The following is a 19,526-nucleotide window of genomic DNA, read 5'->3' on the forward strand; positions in this document are numbered from 1 at the left end:
TATAAGGAGTAAGGAAAGCATCTAGTTTCAGCTTTCTACTGATGGCTAGCCAATTTTCCCAGCACCATTTATTAAATAGGGAATCCTTTCCCCATTTCTTGTTTCTCTCAGGTTTGTCAAAGATCAGATGGCTGTAGATGTGTGGTATTATTTCTGAGGACTCTGTTCTGTTCCATTGGTCTATAGCTCTGTTTTGGTACCAGTACCACACTGTTTTGGTTACTGTAGCCTTGTAGTATAGTTTGAAGTCAGGTAGCGTGACACCTCCAGCTTTGTCCTTTTGACTTAGGATTGTCTTGGCAATGCTGGAGCCCTTATTTTAAATTACCATTCTGGCACCAAACATGGCTCTATCAGTGACATTAGGCAACTTACTTAATCTGTAACTTAGGATCACAACAGTATTCCCCTTATTTGGATGTTGTGAAGATTAAACAAGGTAATATATGTAAAACACTTGAGAACAACACCTGCACATATTCAGCACTCCAAAAACATTTACTGTTATTAAGCTACATGGCTTTCTGTTTTTCCAAGAAAAGCACTTTACTGATTAACATTTTACTCAGTTATCCATGAACATGGTGCTGGAAAGATAAGCTAAGCCTATACTGTGAAGACCTTTATTTTATAGGCCAATTATTCTCCCAAATACTGATTCCCAGGTCTGCTGTTACATCAAAACAGGCTGCACACTTATTTAAAAAACAGTTTTTTAACCTAGCTTCAAGCCCTGGGGATAGACCCAACAGTCTTTATTTTCAGCAAGCTTTCCAGGTGGTTCTGATGTTAAACTAGGATTAGGAATTAACGTTATACAGTAAGGAGGTGGCAGTAACAATTTCTTTTTCTTTTCCTTTATTTATTTATTTTTTTGAGATGAAGTCTCACCTTGTCACCCAGGCTGGAGTGCAGTGGCATGATCTCGGCTCACTGCAGCCTCCGCCTCCCGGATTCAAGCTATTCTCCTGCCTCTGCTTCCTGAATAGCTAGGATTACAGGCACCTGCCACTACGCCCGGCTATTTTTTGCATTTTTAGTAGAAATGGGGTTTCACCATGTTGGTCAGGCTGGTCTCAAACTCCTGACCTCGTGATCCACCCGCCTCGGTCTCCCAAAGTGCTGGGATTACAGGCGTGAGCTACCATGCCCGGCCATAACAATGTTTTCATAATGATAACTCTGGTGTCAGTGTGAAGAATAACTAAACAACTAGATGGAGAATGGGGGAAAGGTAGCAGTGACATTATTGGGTATTATCTCTATATTAAAAAATGACATGTACTTGCACCATGGCAGCCTAAACGACGGCAGGAAGAACTGAGAGAGAGGAGAATACAAACTAGAAAGTTTCTAGGGGAAAAACTCATAGAGTTGAATTTAGACAAGTGCCTCTGAGGAGATGGTTAGGGTTCCCCAGAGTTTTGGGTGGATAGCGATACATTACTGGAAACAGAACAGAGAGGAAGAAAAAGCTTTTTGACTACTAAAAGAAGAATAAAGACCCAGTTTAAACCAAATACAATTTTTCTTTTACTAAATTAACTAACAAAATAAGAATATATGATAACTCCTTTTGAGCATTCTGAATAATTCTGCATTACGGTATGGAGAGTGTGACTTATCCAAAATTAATGTACGTGTGGATCTATAAATAAACACTTAAGAATTTATACAATTGTATAATAGAAGGTTCCTCTTCAATAGTTCTATGCAAAAATTTAGCGAATAAAGAATCTAAAATATGACTATTGAGAAGGAAAAAGTCTTACCATCCACAGCAAGAGCTCTGTGCAGAAGGTCCTTAGAGGCTCGAACGACAGTGCTTACAACAGACAGCGCTCTGCTACAGTTTTTATCTTCTTCATTGGCTTTACTCAGAAGTTGGGATTGTAAATCTCCATCGAATTCACTCCTGTAGCATAAGCAAACATGAGATTATTTTACAGTGGTAAGTAAAACATGATCCAATGCCAGAAATCATATCTAGGATCTGAGATCCTCATTTAATTTATAGTTTTTTTAAAGTTAAAAAAGTAAACATGCAACTATATAATTATAGGGAATGATAAGGGCTTTGAAGAAAAATAAACCAGCATAGGGCATAAAGTGAAGGGTGTTATTTTAAATAAGATCAGTTCTCTGATGAACTCATATTTAACAAAGACCTGAATTAATTAATTAAATTATTTATTTATTTGAGACAGAGTCTTGCTCTGTCGCCCAGGCTAGAGTGCAGTGGCACGATCTTGGCTCACTGCAACCTCTGCCTCCCAGGTTCAAGCGATTCTCCTCCCTCGGCCTCCCAAATAGCTGGGATTATAGGCATGCACCTCACGCCCGGCTAATTTTTGTTTTTAGTAGAGATGGGGTTTCACCATGTTGGCCAGGATGGTTTCAAACTCCTGACCTCGTGATCCACCCCAAAGTGCTGGGATTATAGGAGTGAATTGCCGTGCTCAGCTGACGGGAATTTTTTTTTTTTTTAAAGACTCATGCGAAGAGCTGAGGGAAAACTGTCAGGGCAAAAGGAACACACTAGTGAATTCAAGGAACAGAATGAAGACATGTATGGCTAGAAGAAAAGGAGAAAGAGTGAAGGGTGATGGGTGGGAAGGGAAACAGGAGTCAAACTGTGTAAGGTTTGTAGGCAACATAATGATATTTTATACTGGTACGGTAATGGGAAGCTGGGTTTGGAGCAAAGGTGGAACTTGGTATGATTTATACTTTTACCAGATTACTCTGACTGTGCTGTGGAGAACTGATTGTAGGAGACCAACAGTGAAAGGAGGGAGACTAGTGTAGAGGCTCATTACAGTTAGCAGGTAGAGGTTGCAGTGGCTTGGTCTAGACTATTAAATATGGAGGTAGAAGAAAATATCAGATTTGGGATATTTTAAAAGTACAGCTGACAGGACTTCTTGATGACCTAGGTTTAAAGTATGAGGGAAAGAGAAGTCAAGAATGACTCCAAGGTGTCTGGCTGTAACTGTGAGAGATGAATATTGTGGCCACATGAAACCTCAGATGTCTACTAGCCAACTATAGCGAACGTCCTTAAAGAGAATGTACAGCATACTGGTTAAGGGTGTATCATCTGAAATCTGACTTCCTGCCTACAAGTCGCAGTAGCATAATTTACCAGAGGTGTGACTCTGGACTACCCAGTGTCTCAGTTCCATCATCTGTGAAACACGGATAAGAAAAGTACCTACTTCCTGGGGTTACTGCGAGGACAAGCTGAGATAACACAGGTAACATACTCAAAGCACAGCCTGGCACACAGTAACTAACACCACCTCCACTAGTATCATCCAAATGAAGATGTCAGAGAGAGACCTGGAGTCCAGGGTTCAGAGGTCATGAAGGCTAGGGATGTAAACTTGGGAGCTATCAGAGTAGGATGGTATTTAAAACTAAAGGACTTTAACATTTTTCATTTTTTTAAAATTTAAAGCTAAGGGTATTTAAAGCTTTATAGAAAACAAGAAAATACTCAAAACACTGTATTTTGTATAAGATACAAAGTTTGGATGGCAGATGCTATTAGTGGCTCTCCAGCTTTCTGAAATATGTAACTCGTATGCATAACAGAGTTTTTAATCCATAGTTTAAGAAAGAGAATAATGTACCATTTATTGTAGTGCTTATGGAACAGAAAGTTTTTCTTGACTGGGGCAAAAGACTAGACAGCTTTTGTATTTCAGCAGCAACACTGAACTACATAGCTATTTACTGCCTGCTATTTCTATTCTATTTCTCATGGAAAGAGGAAGCAGAAAATCTATATCTAGGGAAATTATTTTATACTATCTACCTAGGCACCATCCCTAGACTCTGTATGAAGGAAACAGAGGAAGCAGCAAGCCTCTGAAAGTGATACAGAAATTCAGTGATTTAATGCTAAGTCAGGCTGAGGACAAATGTAGCAAACGGTACTCATGACTACCTAAGATATCAGCTTCGCCACTACAAGAAAAATTCAGACTCAGTGAGAAATGTGTATTTAAAAGATTTTTTTAACTCAAGGGTTGTTATCATTCTTTTATTTTCCACGGTTTACATAAGGAACAGTTTTTGTTAAAAACATTATAAGAAACACACTACTATATATTCTAGGGCCCCAGGGGTTAGACAGGGCAGGTCCAAGATTCACAGACATCAAAATATTCTGTGACTGGATAACAGGATCCAGGCAACACCACTATCTGAGTACAGTCTATCTGATCATTAGTTTGAGGTATTTTATAAAAAGAAATGAATACCCTTTAAATTTGAAACTGCAGACCAGAAATTATAGAGTGACAGCAACAGCACATATGCCCAGTGCACAAACATTTCAATGATATTGAAGAAATAACAGCAAAAATATTCTAAAGCATTCACTTTTGTAGCAAACATTGAATTTATATATTAAAAGATTTCTTTGTATGAATTTGTACGAGTATGTGCTAAGAAGATACACTGTATAATTTAAACATAATTATCCACTTAGCAATTTTACCTGGTAATAGACTGTGTATGTTCTACCACCGTAAACTATTTCCCTTATCTCTATACATTCACCCACCTATAGTACAGTATCTGTGGGATCTGTCCTCTGGTTTGGTTTGTGCCATTACTGCTCAAGCTGCACGTGCTGAATGTGAACGTCACACCATCAGGGCACTGAACTGTGGTCATTCCTCCATCTCCATTGGCTGTACGGCTTCCATAGTTCCTCAAGCGCACAGCATATTTAACATTTTCCTTCATTATAAAGATGTAAAACATGTTTACATTTACTCACAATGTATAGAGGATATACAAAAAGAACTCTAGCGGTAAAACAGGCAAATACACTGAAATTCTTTATCATATTTACAGATGATATAATAAGTTTTTAATGAATCAAACATGATGACAGCTAATATTTACTGAATGCCTGTTGCATAAAAGCAACTGTCCTAAGTACTTTATGGAATTTAATTAATCCTTAAAATGGCTTCATGAGGTAAGTATCATTATTATCCCTATTTTACAGATGAGGAATCTGAGGTTCAGAGAAGTTAAGTAATTTGTTCTAAGTCACACAGCTAGTAAGTGATGGAACTAGGTCTGAACACAACCAATGTAACTAGTGCCTGCTCGTAATTTTACTGCTAGAATATTAGCCATAATAATTTTTTTTTTTTTTTTTTTTTTTTTTTTCCTGAGACAGGATCTTGCTCTGTTACCCAGCCTGGAGTGCAGTGGTGCAATCTTGGCTCAATGTGGCCTCCTCTTCCTGGGCTCAAGCAATTCTCCCACTGGTGCATTCCATCACACTCAGCCAATTTTTTAAGGTGTTTCTGTAGAGATAAGGTCTGACTATATTGCCCAGTCTGGCCTCAAACTCCCAAGCTCAAGTGATCCTCCCTCCCTGGTGTCTCAAAAGTGCTGGGATTACAGGTGTGAGCTACTGTGCCCAGCAATATGAGATTTTAATTGCATAAGCTGATACTTTTCCTTGACTAGTTTAACTTTTAAAATAATTTTAGATGTGAGAAAAAAATAATGGTGACTCTGTTATATTTTTAAGAAAAACTCAGAGACAGAAATTTACAGGCAAACAGACATGAGAAAAAAAATCCACAGGAAAAAAGCTGTCCAAAATATAATGCACTGTACTTTGAAAATGTGAGCTATAGAAACTAATGCTTTATGACCCATGATATAAATTTCACAATAAAAGCTTTTGGTTTTCAGTATCTAAATTTTCCTGACAAAATCTCTCATGTACTGATCTTATCCAAAATTTTGCCCTATAATGAAATTTATTTCAGTTGAATTCAGAAAGACTTTTAATGTTACTTTAACATTTATAATTACTTTGATGTGGTAAAATTTCTCTATTTTGCCAAATATTGTTAGAAAATAGGCTGGGTGTGGTGGCTCACGCCTGTAATCCCAGAACTCTGGGAGGTTGATGGGAGTGGATCACTTGAGGGCAGGAGTTCGAGACCAGCCTGGTCAACACAGTGAAGCCCCTCTCTACTAAAAATACAAAACTAGCTGGGTATGGTGGCACGTGGCTGTAATCCCAGCTACTCGGGAGGCTGATGCAGGAGAATCATTTAAATCCAGGAGGTGGAGGTTGCAGTGAGCCAAGATCATGCCACTGCACTCCAGCCTGGGCGACAGAATGAGACTCCATCTCAAAAAAAAAAAAAAAAAAAAAAAAAAAAAAAAAAAAAAAAAAAAAAAAAAGAACAAAAGTAAAACAAAACAACAAAACCGCACTTGCTTTTTTTAAATGAGTTATGGCAAAATAAGAGAAGAAAAGACAGGGCTACTGTTTATTTTTCATACTGTGCTAGACACTGAGGCAGGTGTTTTATTTCTATTATTTAATCTCAACAATACTACAAGGCAGGTATTATTCTTTCCAATCTACACATAAGTCTCAAAGTGGTTAAATAATGAACTGTCAGTGTCTTAAAGCTAGTATGTTGGAACAGCAGATATCCACAGTTTAGTCTGTTTGACTACAAAACTTCCTACTACTCCAGACTTTAAGAAACATTATACAAAAATGTAATATAATGTGGTACAACATCAGGTACATAGTAGGTACTCCATAAATATCTGAAGTACCTACCATATAAAGGATAACTTACGAATAGCTGTATCTAACAAACAAAATTCATGGAATACTCTTCGCTATTTTAACTACATAATAATTCCTCTTATTCACAATAGAAACATACAGTTGAAACTACCTTTAAAGGAACCACTTTGTCAAGTCTTATTTCAGCTATATCACTGGGTGAGTCATCTGTTGTGTAAGTTCCTTTCACTAACTCCAGAGATGTCCATCTGTGGGAATGAGTTGAATCTCCTGCATGTTCACTCTAAAAAAAAAAAAAATGAAACAAAAAAATCAAGTTAGAGATAGAGATAGACTTGCTATTTACTAGGCAATGATTTACACGCTACCCCTTTCTGTCCTATTTTAATAAAACTCAGGTACTTTAAGTAATTTCAGAGAATAGATTAGAAAGATATAGCTGAATTAATCAATAAATAGTGTCTTCACTAAGAATTGTCCATTAGTACTCTATGACATAGTCCATCTGAACATTGTGTTTCTTGAAAAATTACAATATAAAAAAAACTACTCAAGACTTGTCATCAGGGACTTAGCTAAATAATTTTAGTCTTTAATTTCACTTTAAATCTTTCTCTTTCTGAAAGTACAAAAAATATAAGCAGTAGTGATCCCAGGTGGAAAGATGGAACACAAGCAATGAGGTAAAATCATTATCTTTCAGTTTCTTTTCTTTCTTTCTTTTTTTGAGATAGGGTCTCACTCTGCTGCCCAGGCTTGAGTGCAGTGGCATGATTATGGCTCACTGTAGCCTCAACCTCCTGGGCTCAAGTGATCCTCCCACCTCAGCCTCCGGAGTAGCTGGGATTACAGGTGTGTACCACCACACTCAGCTAATATTTGTATTTTTCGTAGAGATGGGGTTTTGTCATGTTGCCTAGGCTGGTCTCGAACTCCTGTGCTCAAGTCATCCACCTGCCTCAGCATCTCAAAGTGCTGAGATTACAGGTGTGAGCCACTGTGGCCAGCCTTTTTCAGTTTCTTTAGTGTCATTCATCTGTGATTGATCTAGTAAACCCCTGAAGGTATGGACCCATCATACTATGACAATGGTAAATCCCGATACACAACCCACTAATCAGGATAAATGCTGAAAGGGTGATACTTACATCATCAACCAAGACCTCTAATTCATATTCATGAATTCCACCTCCTCCATAGACAGAGAAACCAACCACAACTATTCCAGGTTTGTCTACTGAAAAACAGATTGCATCAGGGGACCCGTTCCCAGTGTTCCAACTTCTGCCCTGACTTGTTTTTGTAAATCGGTTAGCACTAGCTTTTACAGAGTGAAGAGAATTAAGTCCATCAACCTGTGAACAACAAAAGCAACTGCATCAGTAGTTTGTACACCTTTAACAAAACCATCTAAAGGTTTCTAAGAAGTCCAATAAAATAACCTTTATTTAATAAGTGGGTATAAGCATTTCTAAAGGTATGTTCTACTGAGAGATTAACTCACAATAAAACCAGATTTTATCATTCTAAATTCACAAATCAATGTCACTTGACAGTATTTTCTTCCTTCAGCCATATGAAACTATACTTTCCACTTAATTTATAACGTCAGAAGTACAAGCTTGTCTTATCAGTCACAATGTATAAATAAATCACCAGACTTTGAAAAAAGATGCTAAAAATGTCATCGAAATTCTATAGATCAACAGTTTTCAAACTATGTGACATAGAGCTCTAGAATTCTGCAGAGAAAGGTATGCAAGGAAGAGGTAAATTTATGGTTCCCCTCTTCAACCAGACTATGTCCTCTCTCCTCTCACATGTGAATTTGCAAGTAAGACTTCATTTGAAGAAAATGGTCTATAGCCTAAGATTGAATACTACGAATATACACAGCGATATTTCTGTAACAGCATTCAGTATTTGAATACACATACACATGTGTAACCATACTAATTATAGACTTTCACTAGAGAGGATTAGAGAACTTATTTTGGGCTGAAACTGCTCTTTTTATTTACAAAACCTACTTCTAATCTAAGCTGGCTGCAGAATTTTGGGAGACTAAATAGAGAAAAATATGGACGTTTATGATTCTAACAAAAACTGCAAACTGCTCTGAGAAAGAAATATTCATCTCTAAGCCAGGACCTGTGGCAACTCCCAAAGTTGTATACCAGGCACCCTGTAACTTTTGGTATTCCTTTTCATTGGAAAGGTAAGTTTAAAGGGGAGAACTCTTTAGTAAACTTTGGAAGGGGATCTACATTACAGACTTTCCTGCATCCTGCAGAGTAGGAAGGTATTGTAGACTAAATGAATAAATGTAAAAAATTAAAAAATTTCTGACAAGGGCTGCAATCATCTCCAAGGCCAAACTCAAAGTTAACCAAGAAACTTAGAAAGTGCTTCCCAGGATGAGAGACTAAAATTAGCTCAAGTATATGCAATGAACCACAAATTCTAAAGGCTAAACTGTTACAATGAATCAATAATGCATATACACTGGATGGGTTAATTCAGAATAGGTGTTAAAATAAATTTAAAAGAAAAAGCAAAGATTAGGAATTATAAAAGTAAAATAGAGAAAAGAAGTTCCTTGACAAGAATTTGAGAGCTAGGATCACTGAATACATGCTGGTTATTAAACATTCATTTGAATGATATACGATATTTCACATTAGGACATGATTTTCCAAACCAAACTACTGTCTGTTTTTTAGGAGGAAAAAACAGAAACATTCCCCAAATTCAATCAAAACATTAAGGTAAGTTATAAGAAAGAGTAAGACAGTGAAATGGAATAAAATAATGTTACTGTATAAATTGTAAAGGCACTTTCAAAGTGATTTTCTCAAACATAATAACATTTGATACTTTGAAACCTTTGTGACAACGTACAACTAAGTACAACAAAGTGAATGCATTTAATGCCACCGAACTGTACACATAAAAATGATTAGAATGGCAAATTTTATATTATGTACATTTTACTGCAATTTCAAAAAACCTGTGATAGAGGTGAAATAAAAATTACTATTCCGATTTTAAATATGTATTTCTCTAGGGTCAGTTGAGTGGACGTCACTCATCTCCCAGCAGTGAGAACTATCTTTGCTTTTCCTGGGGCATGGTGGTGGGCTTGTGCACTGGGGCAGATGACAACCTGCTCTATGAGGAAAACGTATACTTTATATTCCTGTGGATGCTGGGTAAACTGGTGAGGGAGAAGTAACAAATCGGAGCAAGCAGGAAGTAGAGAGAAGCACAAAAAAGAAAAGCAATGCATTGGGGTTGCTAATCCAATCTGAAATTAGCTTCTGCAAAGCCAAAATAGATGAAAAAAAGAAACTGTGTAAAACATTTACACATGTGCTTTTTATCCAGTGTCAAAATATAACGTATTACCTCAGATCCCAGGGCTGATGCTGTCAGTTCACTGACAATGCTGGCCAGTAATCCACAGGTGTTCGAGACGAGGTGGGAAGAGAAGAGTTCGTTTTCTCTCCTCAGGCTGTTCCTGACTGGTAGCACAACAATGACCAGCATTTTCTCCAGAACTTCACGGAAGCTTGTCATCCCTGAGATATTCTCTTCACTCTATGATACATAAGAAAACACTGTAAGATATTGTTTCATTTTCCTTCATAGGAATACTCAATTTGAAAACCTTGTTTTTCTGATACTCTTAAAATTCAGACTTTGGAGTCAGAGTCAATTTCTACAAATTTTTCTGGTTATATGTGGAGCCACTGTATCTACTTTTCACTTAGAAGTTCTTTTATGAATTATGTGTCTCTATGTATCAAAGTACCACACATTTACAAAATGTTTTTATTAGCTTTGAGTCATATTTTATTTTCTTATTTAACTTTCCATTTACAAATCCTATATGACAGACAGAAAACTATTCTTCCAATTTAAAAAGCTTTTTTGGCTGGCTGTGGTGTCAGCAATCCCAGCACTTTGGGAGGCTGAGATGGGAGGATCACTTGAAGCCAGGAGTTTGAGACCAGCTTGGGCAACATAGTAAGACCTTGTCTCTACAAAATGATTTTTTAAAAAGTTAGCCAGGTGTGGTAGTATGTGCCTATAGTCCCAGCTACTTGGGAGGCTGAGGTGGGAAGATCGTTTCAGTCCAGGAGGTTGAGATTGTAGTAAACTGCGATGGCGCCACTGCACTGCAGACCGGGTGACAGAATGAGCCCGTCTTAAAAAACAAAAATAAAAAGCTTCTTCTATAGGACAAGATCTTAATCTGAGATAATAAATTCCAGTATATTTAGCTATAATGCATCTCTAGTCTGTGTAAATCAATTTTTTAACAAAATTCTTTTTGTACATACTTATGATTCCTATGTAGTTTTATAATTTCTACTGTATTTGATTTCCTAAGTGGAGACAAGAAAATTCCAACCCCTACCAGTAGAAAATTTCAAGAAGTCACAGAGTCTCAATAAAGGAAAATACTTTATTTTCAGAAAAAAAGGGAAAAGATTATTAACATAGCTGATTTCCAGCATGAAAATGATTTATCTGAATATTTCCTATACCTATTATTTACAGTGCTTATTTTAATATGCCAAAGTGTTATTAAGAAGGTATTTTAAAAATCCTTTATTTTCTTATCATTCTATCTTAGAAATCTAAAATATTATATTAGAATGTAAAGTATCTGCAACTTACCTTCAAATGGTTCAGGAAAACCAATATGTAGGTATCCATTGTATGACTCTCAAATTTTTTTAAAGGGAGTGATTATTTAAACCATTACAGCAAAAAAACTTCATTTTATAGGTAAATATAAAATTTTTTTAAAATATTATTTCAAAACAGATGTCATTCATTAAATAATCATTCTGTAAATATACTAATAGAGAAGAACAAGCAAAAAGCTAAACACACTTCCATTTAGTTTTATTGCCTCAGTATAAAAGAGATTTCAGAGAAAGACCTACCTGGCTAAGTTTTTCCATATGTGCCACCAAAAGGGGAAAACGATGAACTAGTGTTGAGTCATTCTCTGTGCTAACTTGTTTAACAATTGATCGTAGTAATACTTCTCCATCATACGCAATTGGGAAGATGGAAGTCAGCTTAACAGATGTGTGACACAGAGCTGACATAACAGCTGCTAGGAGTCTGCTACTTGATGTCTTGAAGTTGGCTTCTTGGATATCCTTTTAAAAACAAAAATATACGCCCCACCACCACCAAAAAAGATAGCATCAGTACAATCTAAGTTTCTGGATATATAAAAGGTAAACCATCTTTTAAATTATACCAAAATTTTCTGTCACTCGGTCACTTAAATTGTCTTGTTATAGAATAATACTACATCAATACATTAAAAAAACAACTATTTAAGTTACTATTCAATGAAGATGAAAAATTAAGTCTGGTCAAGAAAATCAGCCTCCTTTTCTGTAGTGAGCATTTTATATTTTCATATCCTCACAATCACAGTACTCCCTAGCACTGTTTCAAATGGAGATGCCAAAAAGGCCCCAATTAGAATATATCTAAGTCATTTTCAGTAAGGACTGAGACTACTTTTCTCAAATAATAAATGATGCAAATTATAAATCTGTGCTACTATAACATTTCACTGAGGTCACAAAATTACATTATCACATTTCATAGTTTATCAAGAAAAATTAGTAGCATACTTATAAAATTTTAAAGCATTAAAACCAACACAGGATACCCTAATTCACAAAACTGTGTACACATTACCTAGATCTTCAAACATCTGTGTTACAAAGTTAAGCATAAAAGCAGAGTAACATTCCATATGTTAAACCAACATTTGCTAAACCTAGCCTGTTCTGTAGCAAAGAAGAACCGTATCTGACGGGGAAGGTTCAGAGTGAGAGATAATTAAGTTGTGCACTAGTCCAGGCAATAATCTTGCCCCTGGAAACTGAGTGCTAAAATATACTACCCTACTAAATGGACACAGAGTTACAAGTGATGACAATGAATTTTTCAGGAAGGAGGGCGGGGAGGTCTAGGACTTCCAGTGCACTGTTGAATAGAAGTAGTGAGTGTAGATACCACATGTCTTGTTTCCAAACTTAGGGGCATATTCAGAATTCACCAGTAAGTGGGATGTTGTTAGCGTAGATTTTATGGCAAATATCGTTTTATCGGATTTAGGAGTTTCCTTATATCCTCAGAGGTTTTCATCATCGAATAACAGCTAGTTTCATCAACCTTTGTTCCTGTAGCTATTGAGGAAATCATCAATTTGCCTTCTTTTTTTCAGTTAACATGGTAACTTACATCGATTTTCAATTATTTAACTAACTTAGCATTTCTAAGATAAATCCCACTTGGTCATGATACATTATTTACATGCTCAATTTGGTTTGATAATATTTAGAGAGCATCTATTTCTGAGTGATATTCATCTGTAATTTTTTCTTGTAGTATCTTAGTTAGGTTTTGGTATAGGATAAAGCTAAACTCATAAAATTAGTTGGGAAGTATTGCCTCCTGTATTTTCCAAAAGAGTTTGTAAAAGGTTGACATTATTTCTTTTTTTAATGTTTAATAGAATTCATAAATGACAATATTTGGACTTGAAATTTTCTTTGTGGGAAAGTATTTGTTAAGTTTTAAATGGATATGAGGCAATTCAGATTTTTCTATTTCTTAATGTGTTAGTTTTGATAAAATTATATTTTTCAAGGAATCTGTCAACTTCCTCTAAGGCTGAAAATTCACCGGTATAAAGTTGTTTATAGTGATATTCCCTTTTTTTTTTTTTTTTTTGTTTTTTTTTTTTTTTTTTTTTTGAGATGGAGTATCACTCTGTCACCCAGGCTGGAGTGCAGTAGCACAATCTTGCCTCAATGTAACTTTTACCTCCCGCCTTCAAGTGATTCTCGTGCCTCAGCCTCCTGAGTAGCTGAGATTACAGCTGTGCGCCACCAGCCTGGCTAATTTTTGTATTTTTGGCAGAGACAGGGTTTTGCCATGGTGCTCAGGCTGGTCTCAAACTCCTGACCTCAAGTGATCCACCCACCTCCGCCTCCCAAAGTGCTGGGATCACAGGCATGAGCCACCATGCCCGGTGAACCCCTATTTCATTTCTGATTATGGTATTTCATGTTTTTTCTTTCTCTCTTCTCTCCCAATCAGGTTTGCTAGGAGATTACCAATTTTGTTTTCTTCAAAAAACCAACTTTTAGCTTTGTTAATTTTCTCTACTTTCTATTTCATTGATTTCTGCTCTTACCTTTATTATTTCCTTCCTTCTTCTAACTTTGGGTTAGATTTGCTTTGCCTTCTAGATTCTTAACATAGAAGCTTAGGTCACCAATTTTAAACCTGTCTTCTTCATATAAGCATTTAAGGGTATAAAGGTCTCTTTGAAGCAATGCTTTAGCTAAATCTCACAAATTCTAATATCATATTTTTATCTTTCTATGTGAAACATTTTAAAATTTCCTTTATAACTTCTTTGATCAACTGCTTACTTAGAAGTGCTGTCATTTTCCAAATGTTTGGTGCTTTTCTTGATATCTTTTGCTATGGATTTTTACTTTAATTCTATTGTAGTCTGAAAATATATTCTTTCACATTTTAATCTTTTGAAATTTATTAAGACTTATTTTATGGTCTAGCATATGATCTACCTTGGTGAACGGTCCCAAATATTTCTTTTAAAAATCATGTGTACTTGAATATGTATTTTGTAGTTTCATATCCTGTTTTATAAATGTCAGTTAGATCAAGGTGGTTGACAGCACTGTTCAAATCTGTATCGCTGATTTTTTTGGCCTAGTTCCTCTGTTAATTACTGAAAGAGGAGCGTTAAAAGTCCCCAGCTGTCAATGTGAATCTATTTCTCCCTGTAGTTCTGTCAGTGTTTTAACTCAGGTGTTGTGAAACGCTGTGACTTGGTGCATAAAGGTTTACAAAGGTTGTGGCTTCCTCATGAATGAATGAACAACGCTAGTATGCCTGTTCTTGCAGCTCTCTCTTCTTCCTGTTCTCACAGACAAGGGTGGCAGGGGCCTCCTGGTGCTATCCCTGCTCTAACCTGGTCACTACAGTTCTTTTCCTCTCTCTCTCTCTCAGAATCACTCATTCCAATTCAAAGACCAATCAGCAACTGCACAATGTGCCTACCAATTTTGTAATTAAAAGATAATGAAGCAGATTTAAAACATTTTAAACTGTGCTTATGTAAGTCATGTACACCAAACAATTTCCTAATTTATCTTTTATACAAGTTAAGAAGATAGGACACTGCAATTTATTTTCTTGAAGAGAATTAAGCAATATATCAGATTTTCAACTAACATTTTACAAACTTAAGTTACCTGATCCAAACAATTCAGCAGATCACAAAGGCAAGCCCACTGTAAGGCAGGAGTTGGGTAGAAAGAATGAAAGCAGGCAGTGAAAGTATTATGACACTCCTGAAGGACAGCTTCTAGGAGACTCAGGGGTTGACTGAGATATCCTTGAGGATCATTATCCAATTTCACCATGCAGTGATCAACTCCTTCTGATAAAATTTTCTTAATAAAGTTCTGGTTTTCCAATACACTCTGCTAATTTGCTAGTTTCTTCTACAACTGCTTTTCCTGTAGCTTTGAGGGGAAAAAAAGTAGATTGATAATTAAGCAAAATATTAAATATGCATGAAAACAATCAATATAATTCAGTAATTCCCTATACAGCTAAATATCACAAGTACTCCTATCTTAGAAACGAAACAACTTAGAGATTAATTGTAGCCTCAAATTATTTTTTTAATCTAAATGGGAGGGGAATAAAATCTAGTTTCAGCATTTAAGTCCAAATTGCTTGTTCAAAATATTTCTATTTGACAGAATTTGTTTAAAATTAAACTTTATTAGATTATTTAATTTTGGCCCACTATTATTTTTGTTATCAGAATGACATGTAATCTATTTTATTCCTTATAAGCAAATACATAAGCATCAGAGCAAGCTGACTTTCTCCCCTTATTTTAGAAGCAGCTTAAAGGCAGCTGGGGGTTATAAACGCTCAGTTATCTCAAAGTAAATCTTCTCAATGTCTCTAATATTTTCTCCCTACAGTCATTTAAAAAAATGCATCATACCTGACACTGGGTAAATTTCACAGGTATAGACACGCAACAACCTCAGACAACAGGTACCCACAAAGCGCAGTCTCTCTAAATCTAGAAGTGTAGCTGTGAACTGGAATCCTTTTAATCCTCGAAGTTCTTCAACTCCTAAGACTAAGGTGGTCCAGCTCCAGTGAAGAATACTCAACAATGACTCAAAACATTCCTAATCCAGAATATGAAAAAACAGACAACAATTAATTCTAAGGATACCAGAAACTGAATCAAATGGAAAGGCAATGGCAGATAACTTCAAAACTTTCTCTTGAATTTTTTTACTGAGGTTTTACTTGAATTTTTTTTACTGAGCCCAAGACACTTTTATAGTTCATTTACTAAACTACCCCTTATCAGAACTTTGTACAAAAAAGGTAAGTAGTTAAGCTTTAAAACAACCATTTTCAATATTTACCTATTTAAAAAAAGTTTCAGTTTTCCTGCTATCAAGCTTATCTAGCTTATCATATAAACAAAGAGAAAAATAAGAAACACTTATAAAACAATGATGTTTCTGAAAGAAAAATAAAGCTTTTACAGTACTGTAGTAAAAAATGAGTTTTAGTGTTAAATATATTGACACTATCAAATAACTTATTTTATGTCTACATATTAAAATTTGCAATACAAACTATAGTCAATTATTGTTAAATACATTCACAGAAGATAAAAATTGACTAGAAAATACTAAAAAATTCCTATTTTGATTATTTAAAATTCTAGCATATGAGTTTAAGATGGTAGATTTTCTTTGCAGTTCTAGCTAGTCTTCTGGTTTTATCATGGTTACATGATGACAGATACTATCTGAATCTCAAAGCAGAGCACTTATTGCCCCATTCCCACCAAATCCCAGACCTCCTGAAAATGAGTTTATATATTCAATTTTATTTTATTTTATTTATTTTTTGTGAGACAGAGTCCTCCTCTATCACCCAGGCTGGAATGCAGTGGTGTGATCATGGGTCACTGCAACCTCAACCTCCTGGACTCAAGCTATCCTCCCACCACCTCAGCCTCCCAAGCAGCTGGGACTACAGGTGTGCACCACATACCCAGCTAATTTTTAAGTTTTTGGTAGATAGGGGTTTCACTATATTGCACTGGCTAGTCTTGAACTCCTGAGCTCAAGCAATCCTCCTGCCTCGGCCTCCAAAAGTGCTGGGATTATAGATGTGAGCCAATGTGCTCAGTTCTATAGTTTACTTTTAAAGAAATGACTGAAAAGTTTTGTATATAAAGTCTGCAATTACCTAATGGCCACAAAACCACTTAGACATAAATACAAAGGCGTTACCAAGCACAGAAAATGAGATCACTAGAGAAAACATAACAGAGTCAAAGATCCTTATTTGAATCAAAAGATACCAAACTCAATACTAACAGGATGTAAAGTTACCAAGAAGCCAAAGTTCTCATAGTCTCTTATTCAAAGCACAAGCTCTACAAACTGCCATGGCTCTTTTGGAAGGTCAACTTTGAGACGATATACCAAAATTTAAATGGGCACATTTCCAGTAGAAGTATGCACATAAGCACACAAGTATTTAAAGATACATGTGAATAGATGCTCATGAAGCAAGATGAAACAGTAAAAAATGAGAATCAAAGTGGTTCTTTGATAGGAATCAGGGTGAATAAATTAGACTAATACTATTCTATGGGATACTATGCAAACGGAAAAGATTGAGAGAGCCAAATGTACTGCCAGGGAAGGATGTCCATGATATATAATATGAAATTTTCTAAAAAAGATGAAAACTGTAAGTATCATGAGAAACAAACAAGCATGTTGTAGAGCATCCTGTATTTGATACACACTAATAAGTTTGTTTGCATATAAAAATGGTCTGGGAAAATATACGCCAAAATGTAAATAGTAGATATATATGGTGATAATGGGAATGGGGGAAAAAACTTTCATATACTTTTAGCATACTTTTATCTCATTCCTACCAGGAATACATATTCACTTCGTGGGTTAAAAAATAAATTTAAAAGGGAAAGAAACATTCTTCCTATGCATTTTACTAATATGAAAGACTACTAGCTACATTAATAAATCACATTCAGATGGTATCTTACAGTTCCAAAAACATCTTATACCCCTTATCTCATTAGAAATTCAAAATGCTATGATGTAATTTACTTAGGTAACATACATAAGAATCCTGAATTAATACATGAGAGATCTAGACCTTAATTTAAACTTCCATTTATTTACATCATGCTGACTTTCCATTCTGCACCGTTAACCTCAATGGCATTGTGCTTCTTCAAGTGTACAATGGGGATGGCAAGTGGTTCAACAAACTTCCTACTTAGATATGCAACTCTTCCACCTAGTTCCTCAAGTAGTAGTAATGCTTTTTTGGGTCAGCACCATCCTCAACTTTTCCTTCATTTTCTAATTCATTCAGCATATGCAATCATACGTGATTTATTAGAAAAGCAACCAGTTATTTATTTCAAAAACAGCAAGGCCAATTCATCCAGTCATGTTAAAATCACAGGCAACACCTCCATTTTTCTATGATTTAAAGTATACATTATCTGTGGTCTAGAATATAAATGCTAATACAAAACCAAATCTGAGTTTATAAATCTAGCCTGAGATAAACTTAGAATAGCAGCTAAACTCTAAACATCAAAATGTATCTGAGGACTGAAGAGAAAAGCTGAAATAAAAAAAAATGGCTTACCACTGAGACAGTTCTTGCAAAAGACCTCTTTAAAATGTGTACAGGTTCACTGGTTTGCTGTTTGCCTTTCGAAGCACTGCCATCACTGGTTGGAAGTCTAAAGGTAGTAGACACACATAAAATTATGTTAGGAAGTCCAATGTCATTTTTTCCTTTTAAAGTATATTATACATTTTTGAATGGGAAAATAAATTATATATTTAAATTTTTTTGCCAGGTAAAATGCCAATACAGGGCTTTTTTGAAACATTTTTCCAAGCTAAACAAGGCTTTTAGCATATGGGCACTTCCTTTAAATCCTACCTTCGCAAGACTGAGTAGTAGAGGCTCTTTCCTCTTATTAGAGAACATATATAACATATAACTTGTATTCTCTAGTAATGCTACTATTAATGCTGTTATTTAAAAGTTATTCAACCAGTGAGTACCTGGGAGTAGTCCAATCCAACATGTTATGTTTGTAAAGCTACATATTACAAACAGTAACTATAATAGATTGCACATTGCATAAAAACCAAACAAACAAAAATCCCTTTTGGGGAAAATAAGGTTTACATCCATTTGAATTCTTTATTCTGACAGTATTGCAGTAGTCTAGAAATAAATAAGACACACACATAGGCATATGCCTTTATACACGTTTAAATTATTGTAAGTTAAAATTTTTACATAATGTTAAAATATAGTAAATACTTTTATATGAGCAAGTTATTATTTGGTATTTCAGCTAAAGGTGAAAATTTACCAACAGTAGGGAATTTTTCAACTCATTTTATCAATCTTATAAGACTACAATATATCAACCAGGCCTGCATCTACAGTCCTCCCCATCTTCCTTGGAATCTCACTTCTCTAAGACAAATTTTATTCTTTTATAACATTCGAAATTAAAGAAAATCAATGGATAGATTTTTTTTTTTAAGTCAGTAAAATATTGTTATTGGTATAATACAGATAATCTGAGTAATCAGGCAAAGTTTAAAATTAAGCCTGTGTGGAAAATGTTTAAAAACATACAAAATATTAACTGTTTTTCTTAAATATATTTATAGTTCTACTGGCATATTATAATTGTTGAATGCTTCAAATAATTTCTCCCTATTAT

The 19,526-nt window shown here is 35.3% G+C and overlaps 1 protein-coding gene across 1 annotated transcript in view; it reads right to left on the bottom strand.

Moving 5' to 3' along the window:
• The window catches only part of MYCBP2 (MYC binding protein 2), a 300,774-nt gene that overhangs the window by 134,766 nt on the left and 146,482 nt on the right, over window positions 1-19,526 (bottom strand). Inside the window, 10 exon segments of the mRNA XM_017854221.1 lie at window positions 1,773-1,915; window positions 4,574-4,752; window positions 6,744-6,875; window positions 7,741-7,947; window positions 10,001-10,192; window positions 11,551-11,772; window positions 14,926-15,142; window positions 15,144-15,198; window positions 15,696-15,888; window positions 18,422-18,518. Coding sequence (XP_017709710.1) covers window positions 1,773-1,915; window positions 4,574-4,752; window positions 6,744-6,875; window positions 7,741-7,947; window positions 10,001-10,192; window positions 11,551-11,772; window positions 14,926-15,142; window positions 15,144-15,198; window positions 15,696-15,888; window positions 18,422-18,518 — 1,637 coding nt within the window.

The sequence above is a fragment of the Rhinopithecus bieti genome, unplaced genomic scaffold (assembly GCF_001698545.2).
Source record: "Rhinopithecus bieti isolate Rb0 unplaced genomic scaffold, ASM169854v2 scaffold_36004, whole genome shotgun sequence".
Lineage (NCBI taxonomy): Eukaryota > Metazoa > Chordata > Mammalia > Primates > Cercopithecidae > Rhinopithecus > Rhinopithecus bieti.